Source organism: Scyliorhinus canicula, chromosome 24 (genome assembly GCF_902713615.1).
Source record: "Scyliorhinus canicula chromosome 24, sScyCan1.1, whole genome shotgun sequence".
Taxonomy (NCBI): Eukaryota; Metazoa; Chordata; class Chondrichthyes; order Carcharhiniformes; family Scyliorhinidae; genus Scyliorhinus; species Scyliorhinus canicula.
This window is the reverse complement of record NC_052169.1, coordinates 16,534,963-16,559,127: the sequence shown is the minus strand read 5'-3', so window position 1 is coordinate 16,559,127 and position 24,165 is coordinate 16,534,963. Positions and strand designations below refer to the sequence as shown.

The window sequence follows — 24,165 nt, the reverse complement described above, 5'->3', positions numbered from 1 at the left end:
ATACCCATGTAATGTTCTACTTTGACAGATAGGTGGCAGTGTTTTAGCTCTTCTGGAACAACCTGGCGAGCAGCACATCTAATTCTGGAGCACAAGGCTTCAATACCACAGCCAGTTATGTTGTTGGGGCCCATAGCCTTTGCTATGTCCAGCACGCTCAACTATTTCTTGATATCGTGTCGAGTGAATCAAATTGGCTGAAGGCTGGAATCCGTGATGCTGGGGATCTGGGGTGAAGACGGAGGTGGACTTTATACTCTGCTGCCACCTTCTGTCAGAAGTGCAAACACTTCAATCCAGTCTTTTGTACCCATGTGCTGAGCCTCCACCTCCTATCAGTTCAATTGCCCACCACCATTCATGTCAACTGCCCACCACCATTCATGTCAATTGCCCACCACCATTCATGTCAATTGCTCAGCACTGTTCATGTCAATTGCTCAGCACTGTTCATGTCAATTGCTCACCAACGTTCAGGAATAACAGAACTGAAGAGCTTTCATCTGATCGGCTGAATGTGACATCGCTTAGCTCAGTCTATTGCATGTTGCTTCTGCCGTTCAGCATGCAAGTAGTTCTGGTTCACTAGGTTGGCACCTCAGTCTTCGATATGCCTCCCACAAACCAATTTGAACCGGGGTTGGTGTCCTGGGTTGATGGTAAGGGTAGAGTGAGGTGCCAACCAGATTGTGGTGGAATACAATTCTGTTCCTGCTGATGGCGCAAGGCACCCAGATTTGTTATTAATGCTGTTCCGAGCTTATCTGTTAGAGTGTCATTTTGCGTACAGAGTGTTCTTATAAGCTTTCTCCTTTGTAATTGTTTTGCTGGCTGCTGTTGGGGGTTCTGAGCATGTGCGAGCTTTGAGCAGGCCTTTTCAGCCTGCAAGAGGGTGAGCATGACCTATTTTACTAGAGTTCCTGCTTTCATAATTATTACTGTTCTGCTGAATCACTTATTGGAAAACTTTGTTATTTATTCGTCACAAGTTCCTTCTTTTAAACAACACATTCGACTACGCTCTTCTTGTGCTCTCAAGTTCCGCATTATCCCATTTAGCACGTTGATAGTGACACGTAACACAATTAATATTATTCTCAATGTGAATACAGGACTTAGGCTGCGTAATGGCCACTCCTATCAATACTGCCGTGGGTAGATTATTGCAACAGCTTCGAAGACACCAGAGTTGCAACTAAAATTTAACATTTTCAGATAATAACCAGCTTGTTTATTTAATAAAAAAGTTTTAATATAAAGAAATCAGTCAAGCATCCTTGAACACACTTTGAAATTGTAGAAGACAGTCCATTGTGCGCTACTGCACAGTCTGGAATGTAAAAACAGGCCAGAGGTACTCTCTTACCACCACACAACGCATAAAGCTACAGCGAAAAGAAGCAGTCATCACATTAACACTTAGTGGTCAGTGCACACTCATCTTGGCACTAAGAACAAGCCACTTGGACCTGGTTATGTAGTTGACAATGCATCAGAAGAGCTAGGGTCAAAGTTAGTATCTGAGGCAGTGAAAATGCACACTGGAGGGTCAATTAAATATGCCTAACAATGGGATGATGGGGTTTCAAAGGTCCTGTGGAAAGATGTCGCGAGGCAGCTCAAGAGGACACTCGTGTAGTTCCACCAAGAGGACACGCATGTAGTTCCACCAGCACAAAAATGGTGTGGTCTCTCAAATGGGGTTTCAAAAAGAAGATGGGGTGGAGAGCAATTAGGGAGTCAGAACTAGGGGGAGAACTTGCACTCAAGTTAATGCTCAAAAGCCAGCCATTTGGTGGGAAATCGGCCCATGGGCATGCTGGGGCCGATCACCAAAGTAGCCACTGTTCAGCTGTGCACCCTGGACAGCCAAATCGGGCTATTTGACTACAAGGAGCCCCGCACCAAAATTCTAACTGGTCTTGTCCCCGAGGAGTCCTCGCACAAATAGTTTCATTCTAAATGGAAGAGGGTGTGAGGGGAGGTGGGGTGGATACTTGGTAAATACTGATGTGTAGAGAAGCTCCATCTGTCCTGGACCAATGTGCTACTAATTATAATATTAATTTTCTGCTCATGGTTTTAAAAAATAAATTTAGAGTGCCCAATTCATTTTTTTTTCCAATTAAGAAGCAATTTAGCGTGGCCAATCTACCTCCCCTGCACATCTTTTTTGGGTTGTGGGGGTGAGACACACGCAGACACGGGGAGAATGTGCAAACTCCACACGGACAGTGACCCAGGGCCGGGATCGAACCTGGGTCCTCGGCAACGTGAGGCAGCAGTGATAACCACTGCGCTACCGTGCCACCCTAATTTTCTGCTCATGTTAATCTAGATACTCTAAATTCTGTTATCCAAATTGAATATAAGAGCATGAGGTCCAAACTAATTTTTTTTGCGCAAGGAATGGGGTACGTGATCAAAAAAATAAAGTATTCTTTAAGTTGGGCTGTTGTAACAGAGCACAACTGAGTTTTTTTTGGGGGGGGGCGTTGGGTTGACTATTTTTGACTGACGTATTTTACGCACTGTCCCAGACGGCAGCGCTACGCGTCAGGCAGCTCAGGTTAAACAGAAATCTACATGGATTAGTCCATCTTCAATTCTCACCGACATGCTGTCTCTCCGCAAAATCAATTCCCACAGGTTTGTTGATGGCATCGCGCTCCACTTCAAACAACCCCTCCTCTCGACCTCTCCACTGCCTCAAAACTGTCAAGCCCCCTCGCCCGACTTCTGTTACTGGATGAACAGAAATTCCTTCCAACTATTGGGACGACCGAAGCCATCGTCTTCGATCCCCACCATAAACTCGGTAGTTATCAACTCACTCACTCTTTCACCCCCTCCTGACTAGTGTCCATGGCATAACCAGGCTGTTTGTGACCTTTGGGGTCGAACTTGACTGGGAGCTAAGTTTCCAACCACATATTCCTGCCATCACTGGGGTCCTAAGAGTTCAGGAGGCCGTCATTCGGCCCATCAAATCTGTACTGACCCTCCGAAAGAGCACCCTAACCTCGGCACACTCCCCCCGCCCTATCCCTCTAACCTCCCCTACCTTTGGACACGATGGGGAAATTTAGCATGGCCAATCCACCCAGCTGCACATCTTTGGACTTAATTTCTCATCCATGACATGGCATGCCTCTGTCCTCCCTCAGCTCAGCTGAAACCCTCACCCGTACACTTGCTCCAGATAAAGGAGCGGCGCAATTTTAAAATTCTGCTCCTTGGTTTCAAGTCCCTTAGTGCCAGAATCCACCCCATCCCTGTCATGTCCTCCAGTCCTACAATCCTCTGGGAGACCTGTACTCCTCCAATTCTGGCCTCGAGTTTAATTGCTCCACTGTTGCTGGCTGTGCGTCTTCTACTGCCAAGTCCCAGAGACCTGGAATTCCCTCCATCATTCTGCCTCGCCTTCCTACCTTTTGATGCTCTTTAACACACACCTCACCTGTCAAGCCTTTGGTCACCGAGCCAGACATCCCATGGCGCGTCGTCCTGTTTGTCGGATAACGCTTCTGCCAGGTGTCTTGGCTCATGCGACTACATTAAGGTGCTAAATAAATACAAGCTGTTGTTGCTCCATTTCAGCGACTTCCATTTTCATTGCGCGACAGTGAATACAAGCCAGTTGGAGCAGGTGCAGGCGGAGAGGGATTGGGTACACACTCGCTTGTGTACCCGCACAGCCCAATGGGCAGAAACCAGCGGGGCCGTCTGCAAACAGCCAGCTCACAGCAGCAGAACTGATTTCAGAGGCTGATCAGCACCGCTCTTCCAGAAAAGCGAATAAAAAGGTTGCTGCAGTCTGTCACTCCAGGTCCATCAGAGCAACGTACATCTGAACGAGCTTCTTCTCTTTGACTGCCTTTTCGCGGCGATTTTAACTTTCTCACTGTTTTCCGGAGAATTGTTTTCATTCTTAAAAAGGAAAACAATAAATCACTGTCATAAAAACATAAGCTGGTTGTTATGTGCAGGCATGTGGAACAGAGAGTAGGGAGTACCCATCGAGCCTGTTCCGTCATTCAATGAGATCGTGGCTGGTGTGCCACCTAATTGCCCATGAATGCCACAGTCCCATATCCCTGAACACCTTTTGTTATGAAAATGAAATGAAAATCGCTTATTGTCACGAGTAGGCTTCAATGAAGTTACTGTGAAAAGCCCCTAGTCCCCAGATACCAGCGGCTGTTCGGGGAGGCTGGTATGGGAATTGAACCGTGCTGCTGGCCTGCCTTGGTCTGCTTTTAAAAGCCAGCGATTTAGCCCAGTGTGCTAAACCAGCCCCTTAACCAAAGACCTTACTGATAAATTGTGGTCATCGTAAATCAGATGTAATCTCAACTCCTGCTCTCATCTCATCATCATTCTGCAAACCTTGCACTCTCTGCCACCACCGCCCCCCCCCCCCCCCCCCCCCCCCCCCACCCGCAAGGACAACAAAGTACAAGGTTCTGTAGCAGTCTCATGGTAGCACAGTGGTTAGCATTGTTGCTTCACAGCACCAGGTTCGATTCCCGGCTTGGGTCACTGCCTGTGCGGATGCTGCACGTTCTCCCCGTGTCTGCGTGGGATTCCTCCGGGTGCTCCGGTTTCCTCCCACAAGTCCTGAAAGATGTGCTTGTTAGCTGAATTGGACATTCTGAATTCTCCCTCTGTGTATCCGAACAGGCGCCGTAGTGGGGCGAATAGGGGATTTTCACAGTAACTTTATTACAGTGTTAATGTAAGCCTACTTGTGACAGTAAAGATTATATTAAGAAAAGATTAGAATGTGTGTACTGCTCTGTTTATCCCAACGTCCGTTCTTCCATTAATGTGAGTGGGAGGAACACGACAAATAGGAACAGAGGTAGATCATACAGCCAAATGATTTTCGGAATGAAAATTGCAGTCTCCTGGGTAATACGAAATAGTGGATAATCCTGTCTCGGTAATTTTATTAACCATACCACACAGGGATAGGAAGCAAATCACTGCACCACTATTGGCCTGTAAGACATCAGGACATCTGCAACAAGTCACTGACGTCATCTCTCCATTTTTCACTCCTGGCATCAGCACCATCAGATGTAATAACCATTAACATTTACGCGGAGACCGATAGCAATTTAAAGAGAAATTTTAACTTTCAGTTAATGATGGCAAGGACCACGCAATCTCTTGTTTAAGGAGGAAATGCTTACTGAAAAAAAAGCATCAACTGGACACCATATCTTGTACACAATTAAACTTTAAACCAAAGTTTCCAAAGAAAATGGTTCACCCCTTTGTACTTATAATCAGGGTGACTGAACTCTCCCAGATGTTACTGCTTCATCCTGTAATCGATATTATTCTCCCCTGTCCCGGCTTCAAACTTACCGGGATGCTGTTTTCTATGTACAGGGGGCTGGATTCTCCGAATCTGCAGCGAAGGGGCTGGTTTAGCTCACTCAGCTAAATCGCTGGCTTTTAAAGCAGACCAAGCAGGCCAGCAGCACGGTTTGATTCCCGTACCAGCCTCCCCGAACAGGCGCCGGAATGTGGCGACTAGGGGCTTTTCACAGTAATTTCATTGAAGCCGACTCGTGACAATAAGCGATTTTCATTTCATTTCAAGTGCCGACGGCGGCGTGGGAAATGTGGCGTTATGCCAAAATCTGCACCGAACCCTCACCTATTCCACGACTGGTATGGGGCTAGCAGGGGCGTCGGGTATAACTCCCGGCTCCCGTGGCAACGGCCAGAGAATGGCTGGGTCCGTGGCTGCGCATGCGCACAGCGACGATCTGCAGCGGTCACGCCGTACAACATGGCGCTCGCCGCATGTGGGCCCGACCTGCCGGATAGTTCCCCCTTGGACCCCCGTCCCAACGGCCTGTGGCGTACTCCCTGATGACGCTGTTTTGGAAGGAGTGGAGCATCCGAAAACAGACTGATTCGGTCATAAAAAGGGAATCTCCACCCGATCACCGATTACGATATCGGCGTCGGGCAACGGAGAATCTAGCCCAGGGTATTTCAGGAATGTAAATTTTGTGCATGCACAGTATGTATGTGATCCCGGCTGCCCGGGTGCACAGATACACCAGCATTCCTTGTCAGCACATATGGTTCCGCGCCAAAGTGTCCTAAAATTGCCCCCCCCCCCCCCCCCCCCCCCGCGCCCCCCCCACAAGACTTGGTCACCCTGCTTAAAATTTCCCTTTTCACAATACAGTTTCTTCAGCGTCAATTGAATTTTCCTGGAACCAAACTGTAAGTGTCTCAGCTCTCGTGGATTCACACTGATCTTCCTTAGTTTCTCAGTACAGCAATTAAGACTTTCAGAGAACACTCTCGATTCCTCGGTCGATCTCTTACACTGGCTTCACTAGGAGATCTTGTAACCTTTTAGTTACTTACGAGACTTTGATACTTTGCACAAGCAGGTTTGTGTAGCAGATTGGTCGTGACACCCATGCTTCTTCCTACCCCTTTCCAAAGGACACTTGGGCACGGCAGCTTTCAGCACTGCAACGTGACGGCTATCGTTGCTCTCATTTGGACTGATGTTAAATAGCTATAACAGTAACGCAAGCTGTTAAAGTTGAAAGCAGCAGCTATTGGGACAGATACCACTCCATGTCACCAGCTGCCTCAGTTCAAATATCTTTTTCTGCTTTCATGGGATAAGGGTGTGGTATCCCATGATCGCCCATCCTCCCCGTGACTGCGTGGGTTTCCTCCGGGTACTCCGGTTTCCTCCCACAGTCCAAAGATGTGCAGGTTGGGTGGATTGGCCATGAAAAATTGTCCAAAATTCTATGATTAACCTAGGACAAAAGTTCGGTGCAACATCGTGGGCCGAAGGTCCTGTTCTCTGCTGTATTTCTCTATCTCTATCTATCCCGAATTGCCCTTGATTACTGGAATGGCTTGCTCGGCCATTTCAGAGGGCACTTAAGAGTCAACCATATCGCTGTGTGTCTGGAGTCACATGTAGGCGGAATTGGTAAGGTTGGCAGATTTCCTTCCCTAAAGGACATTAGTGAACCAGATGTTTTTTTTTTTTTAATTGGCAATGGTTTCATGGTCATCATTATAGATTTTTAATTCCAGAATTTTATTGAATTCAAATTCCATCCTCTGCCATGGCGGATTTCGATTCTGGGTCCCCAGAGCATTACTCTGGGTTAATAGACCAGTGACAATACCACGACCCCACCACCTCCCAAGAAGGGCTGGGACGATGCTTTAGAATAATAATAATCTTTATTATTGTCACAAGTAGGCCTACATTAACACTGCAATGAAGTTACTGTAAAAAACCTCTGGTCGCCACACTCCGGCGCCTGTTGGGGTAGACAGAGGGAGAATTCAGAATGTCCAATTCACCTAACAGCACGTCTTTCGGGACTCGTGGGAGAAACCGGAGCATCCGGAGGAAACCCACGCAGACATGTGGAGAACGTGCAGACTCCGCACAGATAGTAGCCAAAGCTGGGAATCAAACCTGGGACCCTGGAGCTGTGAAGCCACAATGCTACCCACTGTGCTACCGTGCCGCCTTTGCCACACCACACAGCAGTACAACAACAGAAGGAAAACCCTCTCAATGCACGTTCTTCACGTAGGACCAAAAGCAGCAGGGAAACTTCTGAAGATGTCCACGTTGTCATTCAGTGGAATTGGAGGGGGCTCTGATCCCTCTCTTGTGAGGCTTACCTACCCATTATTTAGGAGAAGTTGGTACAACGGTTTTGTCACTGGACTAGTAATCCAGGAGGGCCAGATTAATGCTCTGGGAACCTGGGTTCAAATTCCACCACAGTGGCTTCTGGAATTTGAATTCAAAGAATCAATCTGGAATATAAAACTAGAGACAAATCTGGAGACCTTCAATTGTGTAAATGAGAGTTACGCCAGTGGGGCAAAAAAAACATTCTGGTGAAATCAGATCATCGCTGTTTCACACTCCAAGCGGATATAGTCGGTTCGCAGTATTTCTTTTTTTAATATAAATTTAGTGTACCCAATTCATTTTTTCCAATTAAGGGGCAATTTAGCATCGCCAATCCACCTACCCTGCACATCTTTGGGTTGTGGGGGCGAAACCCACGCAAACACGGGGAGAATGTGCAAACTCCACACGGATAGTGATCCAGAGGTTCCCAGTATTTCAACCTGAACCGGAATACCAAGTTCTAAAAAACGTTACCGTGCTGTTTTAGAAACATTTACCGTATATACTCGCGTATCATGCGACTTTTGAAGACCTAAATTGTAACCTAAATTTGGGGGTCGCATGATACGCGAGATACAAAATTCGCGGGTGTTTTACTTGCTGTTTTTTTCCGAATGGAAGATGTTCAGCCACTTGACGTTTCCATTCATAAAAACATGAATGGAAACGTCAAGTGGCTGAACATCTTCCCATCAGAGTGCTGTGGTCAAAATCTGAAGAGTAGTATTCCTGATCATATGGGTAGTTTATTCAATACATGGCCGTCTTTTTCCAATACAGAATTTGCGGGTGTTTTACTTGCCGTTTTTATGAATGGAAACGTCAAGTGGCAGAACGACGCTAGTAAAGCCAGCTGGAAAGCTGTTCGATTCGTGAACAGCTTTCACAACAGAATCCACTCTGCAGAATCCACACACAATGATACCATTTGGAAGTTTTAGTTTGGGCATTAATTTCCAAAAAAGTGACTCGCATGATACATGAGATATAGCATAAAATCATGTTTTGGGGACGAAAATTTAGGGGTCGCATGATACGCGAGATCGCATGATACGCGAGTATATACGGTACATACCAGTTTCATCTTGTGTTTTGTCATGATATCGCATGTAAGTGTACTAAACGCCTGCAAGAAGAAAAGAATAAATCATTCACAAGCATGTAACTATTTTTCAACGCACCTATCGTTCAGGAAATGGAGTCAGGGTGCATGTTTAATGCCACAACCCCCTCCCCGCTCCCCCCAAAAAAGGCAAGATACAGTTTCATGACAGTTCACCAAGTATTCCGATATGAGCCATCCACACTTCCCACCCAGAAAATCAAGGAAGAACAGAGTCTGTAGTGATTTCCCAAAAGTGGGATACATCCATTAAAGCTCATTGTGTCTGCGGGTGACGAGGGGCAAAATGGATAATTTCCCATGAGTTGTGTGATTTTATACAAGCGTTTAAACTGACATGCGAAGTGTTACACATCCTCAATCCATACTGATGCATTACCCCCCAAACCCACGAGCCCTAATCTGGCACAACAGGGGATCAAGGTCTTCAAACTCATGAAGGGTCTGGGCAGATGGCAAGAAACTGTTTCCATTCATGAAAGGATCGAGAACAAATAAGGAACAGATTTAAAGCAATTGGCAAAAGAAGCAAAAGCGCCTGGAGGAAAATCTTGTCCATGCAACAAGTGGTTAGGGATCTGGAATGCACTGCCTTAGAGGGTGTAGGTTCAACTGAGGCTTTCAAAAGGGAATTTGATTGTTTCCTGAAAAGGCAGAACTTGCAGGGGTTACGGGGCGAGTTGCTCATTTGGAGAACCACGCAGATACGATAGGCTGGTGTTCACGTTTGCAAGAAACAAACTTTACTGAGCAGGAAACATTTGATTGAAGTGTTCTGAACATACAAAGAATTCAGAGGCAAGCCTAGCAACGTGTACAAATGTAGATGGGAAATTTGTTTCGGAACCATTATCGGAGCCGGGTGGATGCTCCGAGCTACGAGAAGGGAGGGGTGAGTGTGTGTGTGGCAGCACTAGGTGAACTGCTCCTTTGGGAAGCTAGCAGAAACACGGCATCTCCTTCTCCGCTGTAACCAGTGATTCTGTGACAATCCAGTTATTCAGAAACCCTTTGATTTTACCCAATGGGTTCCATTAGTTTCTGTCAAAAGCCTCAAAGGTTTGCAATTTTGGAGGAAAGTTTGCGTAGTTCAAGGTTATTAATCTCTCAGTTAAATTTTGAAATCCTCTGGTTGAATCATAGGATACCTACAGTGCAGAAGGAAGCCATTCGCCCCATCGAGTCTGCACTGACCCTCTGAAAGAGCACCCTACCTAATCCCACTTTCCTGCCCTATCCCCGTAACCCCACCTAACCTGAACATCTTTGGACACCAAGGGACAATTTAGCACGGTCAACCCACCCAACCTGTACATTTTTGGACAGTAGGAGGAAACCGGAGCGCCCGGAGGGAAGCCATGTAGACACGGGGAGAACATGAAAACTCCACACAGTCACCCAAGGCTGGAATTGGACCCGGGTCCCTGCAGCTGTGAGGTAGCAGCAGTGCTAACCACTGTACCACCCTAAATGAATTTTAATGCAAATTAATTTTTTACAAAAGTTACAAGCAAACGAGACCAGCAATTGGAAGGATTGGGATGGTAGTATTTAAAAAAAAATTAATTTACAGGATGTGGGCATCACTGGCTAGGCCGGCATTTATTGCCCATCCCTGGTTGCCCTTCAGAAGGAGGTGGTGAGTTGCCGCCTTGAACCGCTGCAGTCCTTGAGGTGTTGAGGTGTAGGTACCCAATGTTAGGGAGGGAGTTCCAGGATGTTTCCCCAGCAATAGTGAAGGGACTGCGACATATTTCCAAGTCAGTGAGTGACTTGGAGATGAACCCCAGGTGGTGGGGTTCCCAAGTATCTGCTGCTCTTGTCCTTCGAGGTGGTAGATGGTAATGCCATTGAATGTCATGGGGCGATGGTTAGATCCTCTCTTGTAGGAGATGGTCATTGCCTGGCACTTGTAACGCCAATGTAACTTGCCACTTCTCAGCCCAAACCTGAATATACCCCAGGTTTTGCTGCATATGAACTGCTTCATTATCTGAGGAGTCGCAAATGGTGTTGAACATTGTGCAGTCATCAGTAAACATCCCACTTATGATGTGGGGGGGGGGGGGGGTCATTGATGAAGCGGCTAAAGATGGTTGGGCCTCGGACACTGAAGTATTCCTGAAGCAACGTCCTGATACCGAGATGATTGACCATCAGCAACCATAACCATCACAGAGTTTACATTGCAAAAGGAGGCCATTCGGCCCATCGGGTCAGCACCAGCTCTTGGAAAGAACATCCTACTTAAGCCCATGCCTCCACCCTATCCCCGTAGCCCCACCTAACCTTTTTGGACACTAAGGGCAATTTATCATGGCCAATCCACCTAACCTGCACATCTTTGGACTGTGGGAGGAAACCAGAGCACCTGGAGGAAACCCATGCAGACTCCGCACAGACAGTGATCCAGTAGGGAATCGAACCTGGGACCCTGGAGCTGTGAAGCAACTGTGTTAACCACTGTGCTATCGTGCTAGACATGTCCCCAACCAGTGGGGATTTTCCCCACCCAACCTCATTGACTCCAGTTTTGCTCGGGCTTCTTGATGCCGCACATGGCCATGTCAAGACAAGGCACTCTACTCACTTCTTGAGTGAACCGATTAGCCCTAGTGGAACCCAAATTGAGCATCAGCGAGCGCGTTATTGCTGAGTAAATGCCACTTAATACAATTGTTGACACTTTCTGATGATCAAGAATGGACTAATGGGATGGTAATTGACCGGTTCGACATGTCCTGCTTTGAGTGGACAGGACATTCCTGGTAGCTGTTCTGGAACAGCTTGGCTAGGAGCGTGGCTCATTTTGCAGTCCATTCAGTACTATGTCCTGAATGTTGTCCGGGCCCCATAGCCTTCGACGTATCCCAATGTGTTTGCATATGGACTTCCAAAGGGCATTTGATACAGTGCTGCACAACTTTGTGAGTAGAGTTGATGGAATAAAAGGGACAGTAACAACATGGATACAAAATTAGCTGAATGACAGGAATCAAGGCTGGTGGTTATTGGACGTTTGGTAGACTGGAGGCAGGTTTTTATTTTAGCGCAGTTCCCTGGGGGTTGGTGCTGGGACCCCTACTCTGCCTGCTATATAATGATCTAGACCTTGGTGTACACGACACCATTTCAAAATTTGCAGATGATCCGAAACATGGGAACAATGAGGACTGTGAGGAGGATAGTGTTGAACTGCAAAAGGCCATGGACAGGCTGGGTGAATGGGTAGAGGTATGGCAGATGGAATTTCATGCAGAGAAGTGCAAATTGTTTCATTTTGGTAGGAAGAACACAGAAGTTCAACGAAGGCTGCAGGATCAGCACCAGGCATACCTAAAAATGAAGTAGGAAGCTGGTGAAGCTACCAGACAGGACCAGACATGTGTGTCAAACAGCAGAAGCAACATGCGGCTGACAGTTAAACGATCCCACAAGCAACGGATCAGATCTAAGCTCTGCAGTCTTGCCACATCCAGTCAAAAATGGCGGTGGACAACTGAATGGTGGAGGAGGCTCCACAAATATCCTCATTGGGAGCCCAGTACCTTAGTGCAAAGGACAAGGCTGAAGCGTTTGCAGCCAACTTCAGCCAAAAGTGCCGAGTGGATGACCTATCTCAGCCTCCTCCTGAGGTCCCCGGCATCACAGATGTCAGTGTTCAGCCAATTTCAATCACTCTGTGTGATGTCAAGAAACGGCTGAAGGCACTGGATACTGCAAAGGCTATGCTCAGTTCCTTTTGGGAAGGCAATCAGGACGGCACGGTGGCGCAGTGGTTAGCACTGCTGCCTATGATGCTGAGGACCCGGGTTCGATCCCGGCCCTGCGTCACTGGGGACCCGGGTTCGATCCCGGCCCTGCGTCACTGTCCGTGTGGTTTGCACATTCTCCCTGTGTCTGCGTGGGTTTCACCCCCCACAACCCAAAGATGTGCAGGGTAGATGGATTGGCCACATTAAATTGGCCCTTAATTGGAAAAAAAAATTGGGTACTCTAAATTTATTTTCAAAAGGGAAGGAAATCTGCCGTCCTTACCCGGTCTGGCCTATACGAGGCTCCAGACCCCCAACAATGTGGTTGACTCTTAAATGCCCTCTGAAATGGCCTAGCAAAGCCACTCAGTTGAAGGGCAATTAGGGAAGGGCAACAAATGCTGCCCCAACCAGCGATGCCCACATCCCCTAAACAAAATTTTTAAAAAATGAACAGAATTATCCATATTTACAATAAAAATGTGCATGCACTGTTAATTTTTCATTATGTGTCTATATTTAGAATGGAAACGGCCTATGTTAACCTGTCACACTGTCGCTACACATCAGAATTTCAGGGTTTGCATTTTGTGAAATTTAAAGTGGTTGGCTTAGTTCAGGCCGTATAACAAGTGTGCCAATCTGTCAGTGCGCATATCATATGCAAATATTTCCTCATATTTCTTACCTCTTCAACATTTATACTGGATTTTGCACTGGTCTCCAAGAACTTAATCCCATAATCGATTGCTAACTGGAAAAGTAACAATAATAATGATAAGCATCCAGCTAAAATGAGGTCAATTTATACCTGAGCCACAGTGCTCAGCCTTAAACTAAAGGTGAACCATTTCTTGTAGCCGTACCTTCTCTCCCTGCTCTTTTGGCACCTGCCTTTTCTCATTCACATCGCACTTGTTGCCCAGAATCATCCTTTCCACATCTGTAGATGCATGCTAAGGAGGTACAAAGACACCTTGCTATTAATCTTGGTAAACAACAATTTAACCAGCTGAATTTGAAACCTCAGTCTGTTCCGATTCAAAGTGGGATAAGAAGGCCACATGTTGGCAATTTAAGAATGTTCAACTTCCTATTTCAGAATAAACATATAATTCGAAAACATTGTGGTTTTTTTTGCATTAAGCCACTTTCCCCTCCACGCCCACCTCCGCGGTGAGGAACAGTTCCCGCTGTATCTCAGCTCCTTCTGCGCAAAATCTAAAGTAACTGAGGAAATGACTTGTCCAACTCTTGCAGATTTGAACCACAAGAGGCATATTTGCGCCACTGCACAGGTTGGCGCATTAGGCAACAATTCTCTCTCTCTCTCCAGCCCCTTCCAGCGAAAAGAGCAGCTTTCTACATTTTTATATTAAAATATTTCGCACCATTACGGGTACATTATGACACGAGAAACATGTGAGCTTTAAACCTCACAGTCGCTCAGTCGCAAATTCTTTTAAAAAAGAAAATTCCAATTAAGGGGCAATTTTAGCACAGCCAATCCACCTACCCTGCACATCTTTGTGTTGTGAGGGTGAGACCCACTTCGACACGGGGAGAATGTGCAAACTCCACACGGACAGTGACCAGAGCCAGGATCGAACCTAGAACCTCGGCGCCGTGAGGCAGCCACCGTGCCTTCTCAGTAGCAAATTTAACCAAAAGTCACTGTTTTTTCTGCACCACGTGTGTCTCAAACATACCTAAAAGAATATCACCACCTTCCACCAAACCCACGATGTCCTGGGAGAGGGCCAGGGGGCCACTCAGCACTGACTCTGACCACCCAGGAGTCTCCGATGGCCCGGGAGATTCCCACCTGGTCCACAGTCTTGTGGACCAACATTGATCGGTGCTCGGCTGCTGCCTCCCTGGGGAGGCCGGTGAATCGATGGAGGCCGGTGGATCCCGGGTAGTTAGACCTTAAGTAGGTTTAAGCCTACTTTAGTGCCTGCCATTTGGTCCCGTCCCTTTTGGGCGGAGCTCCGATTCCGGCACCTCGCGGGGCTTGGGTGAATCCTGCTAGTCGCGGAGGCTACCGGGAAGCCCGTGGGAGAGCTCTCCCGGGATTCTCTGGCTGCATTGCGCTCTCACTCGCGCACAACGTGGCCAGAGAATAACGCCCTATGGCTCTGAATGCAGCAAGCAGGGAGAACAGAGTAATGCTCGTCCATAAATGTTTCCAAATGTTATGTGGGTGCAGGGAATATAAAGCACTGAACAGAATTATTTTTGCAGCTGATTTGCATCTTGTAAATGCATTTTGTGAAAATAGAGTCTACGTGAGCACAGGGATGTGCAATGTTACGTTTGCTTGGGTATTTGGCCCTTGTCTGAATCAAGCTGAACTGAGGAAAGACTGAATTTTCACCTGGAACTAACAATTAAGAAATGCACAATATACTAAAGAATACTTTATTAATTTTGGATCTACGGAAAATACAACCGTCCATTATACCTCACATTCAGACAAATTAGCAAATATCGAGGAAAGGGAAAATGGTCGAAGGTGCTGATTTTCATTTAGAAGGTGATCTAAAGTGGTAGGAGCAGAGGCTCCCCAGGTCTCCGCATTGTTTTCTCCATGGCAACGCCGTGACCAGATTTGACTTGCCAACCAATCAGCAGCCTTTCCTCCTGCAGTACAGATTTTAGCTGACATGGTTTGAAATTTGGTACTTTTGCATTTGTCCTGATGAGTGCAAAAGGAAAAGCTTTGACAGGTCCCTCTTTTTGGCAATACTCAAGTTCTGCACCACCAAGTAGTGTAAAATTGGGTGTTAAAAAAACAGAATTCTGGAGATCATGGCTGGAATTGTACAGCTGTTCACTGGCAGTAGTATTCTCTGGACCCACCGGCAGCGCACCCCCGCCCTGGGTTTCCTGGTGGCGCGGGGTGGTGTCAATGGGAATTATCAGTAACAGTGGCAGGAACAGAGAATCCTGCCTCCAGCGGGCAGCACGGTGCCTCCCGCCGCCGGGAAACACGGGGTTGGGGAGCCAGAGAATCCCGCCCCTCATTTTGCAACCCCAACCATTTTGGCTTGAAAGAAAAATCACAAACAAAAAACAAAATAAAGTAAAGCTCCTGCCAGCCTTCGCCTTAGCGTGGCAGGCCCGTCACTGGGAACCTTTCACACCAGCTGCCGCGGTCATGAGTGAGAATGGAAATCTGCTTGCCCGTTCTGTGCCGTGAGCTCTCAAACCCGAGCAAGCGTTTTCATGGAAGACCTGGTGTATCGGCCAATCAGTACAAACCTGGGAATCAAAGCTGAAAATAGTGGCATGCTCCTCACGGTGCCTGTCACTTCAAAACAACACTCACCGGACAAAAAAATATCCGGTGACAAGGACTCTTCATAGCAGCATCAAAATAAGATTCAATACAATTATGCAAAATGTGTCACAACAAATCAGAACCCACTATTACAGCACTAAGTGACCAGCGGAAAGGTACAGTAGGCATTAACCTTCTGGCTAATATTGGTAGATAGCATGCATTCACAAAGCCCATTACTCACCTCTTCAATATCCCGTATCCAATTCTTTACGTTGTCAAAAGACTTTGCCTGTGTGATGTCATACACCAACATTATTCCCTGGAAACGCATAATAAATGAAATGACACAGATTGTACTCAGTACATTTTTATATTGCCTCTTCCATCAAAATGGTCACACAAACACTTGTAATTGTATAAAGGTTTGAACACGGTAAAATGTCTCAGTCCATCTCACAGGAGAATTGGCAAACAAGATTCGACAATGAGCCACATTTTAGGGTTGATCAAAAGCTTGGTCATAGAGGTAGGTTTTAAGAGACATTGCAAAGCAGGAAACATAGAAAGATGGGGAGGTTTAGGGAGGGAATAGTTGCAAACATAGCTGAACATTGAGTAACATCACCTTGTTCTGCCTTGAAACGCTGATGGCTACAGTCTGCCGATGATCAATATACAGACTATTCAGAGCAATTTTATGGACTATAATAGGAACAGAAATGGGCCATTCGGCCTCTTGAACCTGCTCTCCATTCAATAGGATTGCACTTTCCTGCCCTTTCCCCAAAACGCTTGATTCCCTTACTGATCAAGAATAAACCTTGGCGCTAATAAAAATGATGAAATGCTGGATAAATTCAGCAGGTCTTGACAGCATCTGTGGAGAGCGAAACAGAGTTAACGCTTCAAGTCCCTTCTGCAGAGCCTCAGCGCTGTCGTGCAGTGCGACACGACTCACTAGACACTTTAAAATAATAACCAGGCAACTGAAAGTTATTGAACGTATGCCATCAGTTTAAAAATGAAAATAAACATGAATTTGAAATGATAGTTTTGTGGGGAGAAGCCAACTTATAGCACAGCAGACTATGTTTTTACCATGGCTCCTCTGTAGTATGCTGATGTGATGGTACGGAATCTTTCATGACCTGCTGTGTCCCTGAAATGATAAAATGAGAATAGAGTTATCAGCCATTATAGAAATGATGGGGTGAATTTTATGGGGTCAGCAGAACAAGAAACAAGGTGGGCGGGGTGATGGAGCGACTTCATTTGGCCAGAGCTGGAATTTTGGTTTACCAATGGCAGGTTGAGATGCAGAGATTAAGCTGGCAGTGTGGCAGTAGTGGGTCATGCCTCGCGCCCGGGAATCCCGTGGCTCCCGGTCAGTGCTCGCTTAAAGATGACAGGCAATAGCCATCTTTGTGCAGTTGTGTCGGAGGCCAGCTGTATTCTTTGTCGAACTCCGCAGCACAAGGGAGGGGAGCAGGAGAATGGCAGCTTGAATAGAGGCTCATGGCCAGAGACCGGGGGAGAGTGGTTGGGGGACCCAAGGGAGGACTGCCGGTGGGGTGGGGGGCATGAAGGAATCCTGAAGGGGGTGGTGCAGACGGTTAATCAAGGGCCTAATGTGCGGGCTCAGTACTGTCCATTTTTGGGCCAATTTGGCTGGCAGAGGGGGAATGTTTACAGTCATAATGGGGATGTCAATTTCGTTTAGGAGCAGGTTCCAGTCTTGAGGTTGGGATGACCAAAAGTCTTGCAGGACAGGTCACAACAAAAATTTTAAGGACAATGCAGGGAGGGTATAGAATCAAAGGGGGAACGTCGACTGGAACGGGGGCAGGGAAGGTGGCATTTCTAAGTGGATGGTGACAATAGGATGGGCAGGTTGAAGGGTTATAGGGTGAAGGTGCCACGGAGATGTTGGGAGGGTCAACAGCGAAGGTGACGGGAGGGTAGTGCAGGCTAACAGGTTTCAACACAAACCGTACAATGTTCATTTTTGCAATGACTGCAAAAGCACATAGTGTGAGGAATGGACGTTGAAGTGTGAGGAGACAAGTGTTTGGTGGGTGAAGTTGTGGACAATGGAAGGAGTTGCAAATCTCACTGTTCGTCAGTTCTATTGATAAAATCCATGCACACACACATACTCTCATTTCAGTCTGCCCTCTTCACACAGTTCAATCGCTGTAACGCCTATGGATCTCATACACGCGATATCACTGCACCCTCAGGAGGAGAGGATGTGCCCAGACGAGGGTTCGAGCTGGTCAACAACAGCAGGCAGCATCAGAGGCAGTGGCTGGTCAGGATGCAGCCATCCAGGGTTGGCGGAATTCCACCTACTCACCTGTCGCTGAAGTTTTACAGCATTGCGAGTATCAGGGATGTCGCAAGTCTGAAAATCTGCTGGGCGAATGATTTGTACCTCAATGATTAGGAATTGCATTCATAGAACAGTACAGCACAGAACAGGCCCTTCGGCCCTCGATGTTGTGCCGAGCATTGTCTAAAACCAAGATCAAGCTATCTCACTCCCTGTCATTCTGGTGTGCTCCATGTGCCTATCCAATAACCGCTTGAAAGTTCCTAAAGTGTCCGACTCCACTATCACAGCAGGCAGTCCATTCCACACCCTAACCACTCTCTGAGTAAAGAACTTACCTCGGACATCCCTACTATATCTCCCACCCGAACCTTATAGTTATGCTCCCTTGTAACAGCTTCATCCACCCGAGGAAATAGTCTCTGAACGTCCACCACTCTATCTATCCCTCTCATTATCTTATAAAACCTCTATTAAAACGCCTCTCATCCTCCTTCGCTCCAATGAGAAAAGCCCTAGCTCCCTCAACCTTTCCTCATAAGACCTACCCTCCAATCCAGGCAGCACCCTTTCCAATGCTTCCACGTCCTTCCTATAATGAGGTGACTAGAACAGCACACAATACTCCAAATGTGGTCTCACCAGGTTCCTGTACAGCTGCAGCATAACCCCACAGCTCTTAACTTCAAGCCCCCTGTTAATAAACGCTAACACGCTATAGGCCTTCTTCACGGCTCTATCCACTTGAGTGGCAACCTTCAGAGATCTGTGGACCCCAAGGTCTCTCTGTTCTTCCACATTCTTCAGAAACCTGCCGTTGACCCTGTAATGCTTTTCTACTGCTATGTAATGCATTTAAATGCTCAGCAAAGGCAGAGCTAATTGTGGTCTCTTCCCAAGCTGGAGGCTGGACGTTCTTTTCCTTCAAGCCATTTTGCTCTTGCATCCGGCACTAAGCCAAAGTATTTCGGCTCAGAGCCTCCTGTCAATTCCCAGATGTTCATACTTTTAAAAAATAAATTTAGAGTATTCATTTCATTTTTTCCAATTAAGGGGTAATTTAGGGTGGCCAATCCACCTAGCCTGTTCATCTTTGGGTAGTGGGGGAAGAAACCCACGCAAACACGGGGAGAACGTGCAAACTCCACACGGAGTGACCCAGAGCTGGGACCTCGGCACCGTGAGGCAGCAGTGATATCCACTGCGCCACCGTACTGCCCAGATGTTCATACTTGTGCCTTTTTACTCCCCAAGCCTTTGAGCACATTGTCATCATCCTCATAGCGAACTGTGACATCGACCATTGCGAATTTGAATCTTTCTTGAACATGACATCAGGTTTGCATTCAAAGCCATATTTGGCTATAAGCCTTGGATCCATCTATGATGTCCAGCCGCACTTGGCAACGTACTGATGAGCTGCTCCAGGATCTTGTTATGATGCTTAATTCTCACATTTCAAACAAACTGTCTACAACCAGAAAGGTAGGTGAGAGTTTGGTTTGGAGCCTCGCATCTCCAACAGGATTTGACAGCCTATGGCCAGCCGCTGCATGGGTCGACCACACAGGACACAGATTACATTCAAGTAGCGAGCTGTTGATAAGGCAAGAAACATTTTTTTTTTAAAATTTAAAGTACCCAATTCTTTTTATTCCAATTAAGGGGCAATTTAGCATGGCCAATCTGCCTACCCTGCACATCTTTTTGGGATGTGGGGGTAAGACCCACCCAGACATGGGGGGAATGTGCAAACTCCGCACAGATAGTGACCCAGGATCGAACCCGGGTCCTCAGTGCCGTGAAGCAGCAGTGCAAGCCACTGTGCTGCCCTTAAGGCAACACAACATGATACAGTATGCCGGTTTGATCTATATGTTCAAGATCTTATCTTTGTCGGACAAAATGCCAGCACCTTGATCTTTAAGGTTTAACCATTTTGCGAATTCCCACTCCCTCCACACCGCGCATCTATTCACCGGCTTTTGTCTGGTCAGGGCCTGGCTGCCGAGGATGGGCATGACTACAAAGAGAAAGTGGGGTCTTCCTCTGATCTCATCATCGTTGCACTTGTCCCAGAAATGAAGTGAAGGCCATTATCATCCTCGGACCTTTCAAGTACTTTGTGTTTGTGAAAAATTGTGGCTGGAATTTAAACCTCTCATTTTCTTCCCCGTGTCTGCGTGGGTCTCACTCCCACAACCCAAAGATATACAGGATAGGTGAATTGGCCACATTAAATTGCCCCTTAATCGGAAGAAAAAATAATTGGGTACTCTAAATTTATTTTAAAAACCAATGTTTTCAAGAACTGCAATATTTCAATTGGATTTGGATGTTGATTCTAGGAATCCCTTCTGGCGAGGGTGATTTTGACTGTCTCGCTCAGTCGTTATGCCATAATCTTTGTAAATAGGCGAAGCAGCATAAGACCTATAGTGATGAGACACCAGATCTCTGTGTCTTTCAAGCGTTCCAGATCCTCTAACGTGGGATTCAGGACTATTTGTCACACAAAAAAAAACCTTTTCCAGTAAGGGGCAATTTAGGGTGGCCAATTCACCTACGCTGCACATCTTTTGGGTTGTGGGGGTAAGACACTTGGAGTCTCGGGGAAAATGTGCAAACTCCTCACGGACAGTGACCCAGAGCCGGGATTCGAACCCGGGCCCTCAGCGCCGTAGGCAGCAATGTGCCACTTGCAGTCTCGGGGAAAATGTGCAAACTCCACACGGACAGTAACCGGGGGTCGGGATCAAACACGGGTCCTCGGCATCGCGAGGCAACTGTGCTACCACTGGTCCACCGTGTCGATACATTGAGGGACTCTGGGATGACACTGGATTTGAGCCATCGAGATAAGAGCCGGAGAAGCCGTGCGACACCTTTACTGTGGATGCCCTGCATGGCCCCAGGTTCAATCTGTCTAGGCCAAACGCACTTTCCTTATTTAGCCACTCAATTGCTGCACTCACTTTCACCTCCTTTACCGGCTTCATCAGCAAACGATCATCCTATCGGCTGGTCTCTGGCAAATCTGCTGAGTTTTGCCTTCTTATCAGCTGTTGAATTTTTTGTATGAAACCTCTGCTCCAGCTCCTCTCTGGTGAGACAGCATGAAGACGTGGATGGCACCTCCATCTAGGAAGCTGGCACCTATTGGTTTGATACAGCGCTGTGTCACTCTAAAGAAATGCTTTCAGGGCTGCTCATCTTTTCCCTGCCCTGGTGTAACCATCACAATTTCTTTCCTTACCTTTCTCTCTTGACCTCCTAGAGATCCTTGTTTTTTTTTAAAGAGGCGGTTTGTCCCTACCCATCAGCATTTCAGTGGCATTCTCCACAAGCCTAATGCCCACAGCATTCTGCTTTTGGGTTGTCCTGGATGCCCACGAGTTGTTCTGCTCGTGTTAGTTTGACATCCACATTCTGGTGCATTGGGATGTTTTCCAGATATGTACCCTCTTTGCACGCGGGAATATCCTGTTGGGTTGCTGGACTCCTCTTGTGGCTCAGTTTCTGTATGCGGGAATATCCCATCAGGCTGCTGGCCCTACCTTTTGTGACTCAGTTTCTAGAAAATGTTCTGCCACATGAAAAAATGAAAATCGCTTATTGTCACGAGTAGGCTTCAATAAAGTTACTGTGAAAAGCCCCTAGTCGCCACATTCTGGCGCCTGTCCGGGGAGGCTGGTACGGGAATCGAACTGTGCTGCTGGCCTGCTTGGTCTGCTTTAAAAGCCAGCGATTTAGCCTGGTGAGCTAAACCAGCCCCTATTGTTTCCCATTGTTAGCTCTTGAGCCTCCCCCTGGATCCTCTGCAAGGCCCCATATTTGTCGGAGATTTGTATACCAGACTTTGCCTTCAGTTTGCTTGCTATTTCTTTTATAATGTACAGGCATCCGTCAAATCTCACTTCTAGCGCTCAAGCCACTTATAGGCTCCCCTTCCTGGCTCAGATTTTGCTCTCAGGGCTACCAGGCATTTCTCATTACGTAGAGTGATATGCCTCTCATGCTGGCCAAGAACCTCAGTTCGCACAGACTCCACTGGGAGGCCCCATTCTACACAGGTGGCCCTTCACCGCTACATTTGGCCTTGTAGCATGAAATGGCATTAGTCACTTTTGTTGCAGTGTGAACATCTGGTTTGGATGTTCTTGACCATGCTATCATTAAATAGACTGACTGTCGTAAGGAAGATACCGCACAACTTGCAGAACAGCCGGTCAGTGGGGGATCACTGCCTCCTGCACCGATGTTCTGTCTTGTGTTGACTCAATTGTGACCTCTTCAAATGTAGGTGGCCGTGCCGGATGTTTCACAGCATGACATTTCGCCGACTTCATCAGACAGTTCCCTTGAGGGAATTTTGATATTTTTTGTGATAGAAGGTTTGCGTGGCCGCATAGATCACTTGTGTTGGTGGGCTGCCCACCCCGGCTCTACTAGAACACTGACATTGTCTTCACCTATCATGGTGATGGTCTTTCTAGTCTGACACCAGGACTCAGTTCCCAGTCGGGCAAGTAGTGGTGTCTTTTGGGTCTCGGGTGCTCTCCAGTCTGAGTGGAGGAGAACTTTGTAGCTGGCCTAGCGGCCTCAGGATCTGAACCTGTGTAGCATTGGCATTTTGCACAGAACACAGCGACAGGCATAACTGCAGGGACATTTTTATACCGGGACATTTCCCAGCCAGGCCATTCTGAACCACATAGGTTCTCCATTTTTGATGGGTTGATATGGTTTCCTCCCACACGTTCCGAAAGACGTGCTTGTTAGGTGAATTGGACATTCCGAATTCTCCCTCAGTGTACCGGAACAGACGGCGGAATGTGGTGACATGGGGATTTTCACAGTAACTTCACTGCAGTGTTAAGCCTACTTGTGACACTAAGAAGCAGCTTATAATGTTGCAGAAAAAGCAGTATGGCTGAGAATTGAGGGGGCTTTGGAGAAAATAGAAGCAGAGGGTAAACTAGGAAATATAAAAATAAATTCTAGGAGTTTTTATAAATATATAAAAAGATAAAAGGAGTAGTGAAAGTAAAAATGGGTCCCTTGAGGCAGAGACGAGGTTAATATGCCACCAAGTTTGTAACCAGCCTGATTGAGCCTCAGTCGGTTGCCAAGTCTAGAGAATACAGTTTGTAGCGGAACGAATACCCAACATTTAACTGGAGGAAATGGTTAGCATCTAATGGGTTTTTATTTAACGGCCAGTACTTGAAGATGAAGAGGTGTTGGATATTGGTTTGGTAACTGTAAGGAAGAGTCAGCCAGCACTGGAGGCCTGGTGTACTAGGTGAGGAAAGAGCTGGAGGAGCTTGTCTCTGCTCAGCAGGCTTGGAAATGAGCCTGAATAAGGGTCATTCTTCCATTGGACGCATTTCATGGAATTAGAAATTTCCGCTCATCCAACATAAGAACTCTTATAAATAAGAGGAGTTCCAAGAGTGCATGTGGAGTGATAAGTGAAGTATGTACATGATCCCAAAAGGTTAAGCTCAGATTGATTGTTTCCTGAATGAGTCGTTAACAGTGACTTGCTCCAACTCAACACCTTCACTCTGAACATAATAAAGAAATAGCAGTGGACCATATTGCCCCCGAGACTATTTCCATCACTCAATACGATCATGGTTGAGTTTCCGCCTCAATTCCTCATTCCCGGTTTCAACTGTACGGGTGAGGTGGCAATTTTAGCATGGTCAATCCACCTAATCTGTGCGCTTCTTTGGACTATGGGAGGGAACCGGAGCATCCGGACGAAATCCACGCAGACATGGGGAGAACGTGCAAACTCCACACAGACAGCCACCCAAGGTCGGAATTGAACCCGGGTCCCTTGCGCTGTGAGGCAGCAGTGCTAACCACTGTGCCACCGTGCCACTCTCTTACGTTCCACGTGGAGTTTGGAGTCCATTACACTCAGTCTCTTTATCTAAG

At 46.9% G+C, this 24,165-nt stretch overlaps 1 protein-coding gene across 3 annotated transcripts in view; it reads right to left on the bottom strand.

Moving 5' to 3' along the window:
- Nucleotides 1-2,402: 2,402 nt before the first annotated feature.
- LOC119956846 (ras-related protein Rab-8-like) overlaps nt 2,403-24,165 on the bottom strand; it is a 37,376-nt gene continuing 15,613 nt past the window's right edge. Inside the window, exons 3-8 of one of the 3 annotated variants that reach the window (XM_038784334.1) lie at nt 16,983-17,043; nt 16,126-16,203; nt 13,465-13,554; nt 13,287-13,352; nt 8,796-8,846; nt 2,403-3,930 (exon numbers count right to left, since the gene is read on the bottom strand). In XM_038784334.1, the coding sequence (XP_038640262.1) occupies nt 3,835-3,930; nt 8,796-8,846; nt 13,287-13,352; nt 13,465-13,554; nt 16,126-16,203; nt 16,983-17,043 (442 nt within the window). In that variant the 3' untranslated portion in view covers nt 2,403-3,834. Of the gene's footprint in view, nt 3,931-8,795; nt 8,847-11,243; nt 12,180-13,286; nt 13,353-13,464; nt 13,555-16,125; nt 16,204-16,982; nt 17,044-24,165 lie in introns of those variants that run through there. The other 2 variants (XM_038784335.1, XM_038784333.1) reach the window with 2 other exon arrangements.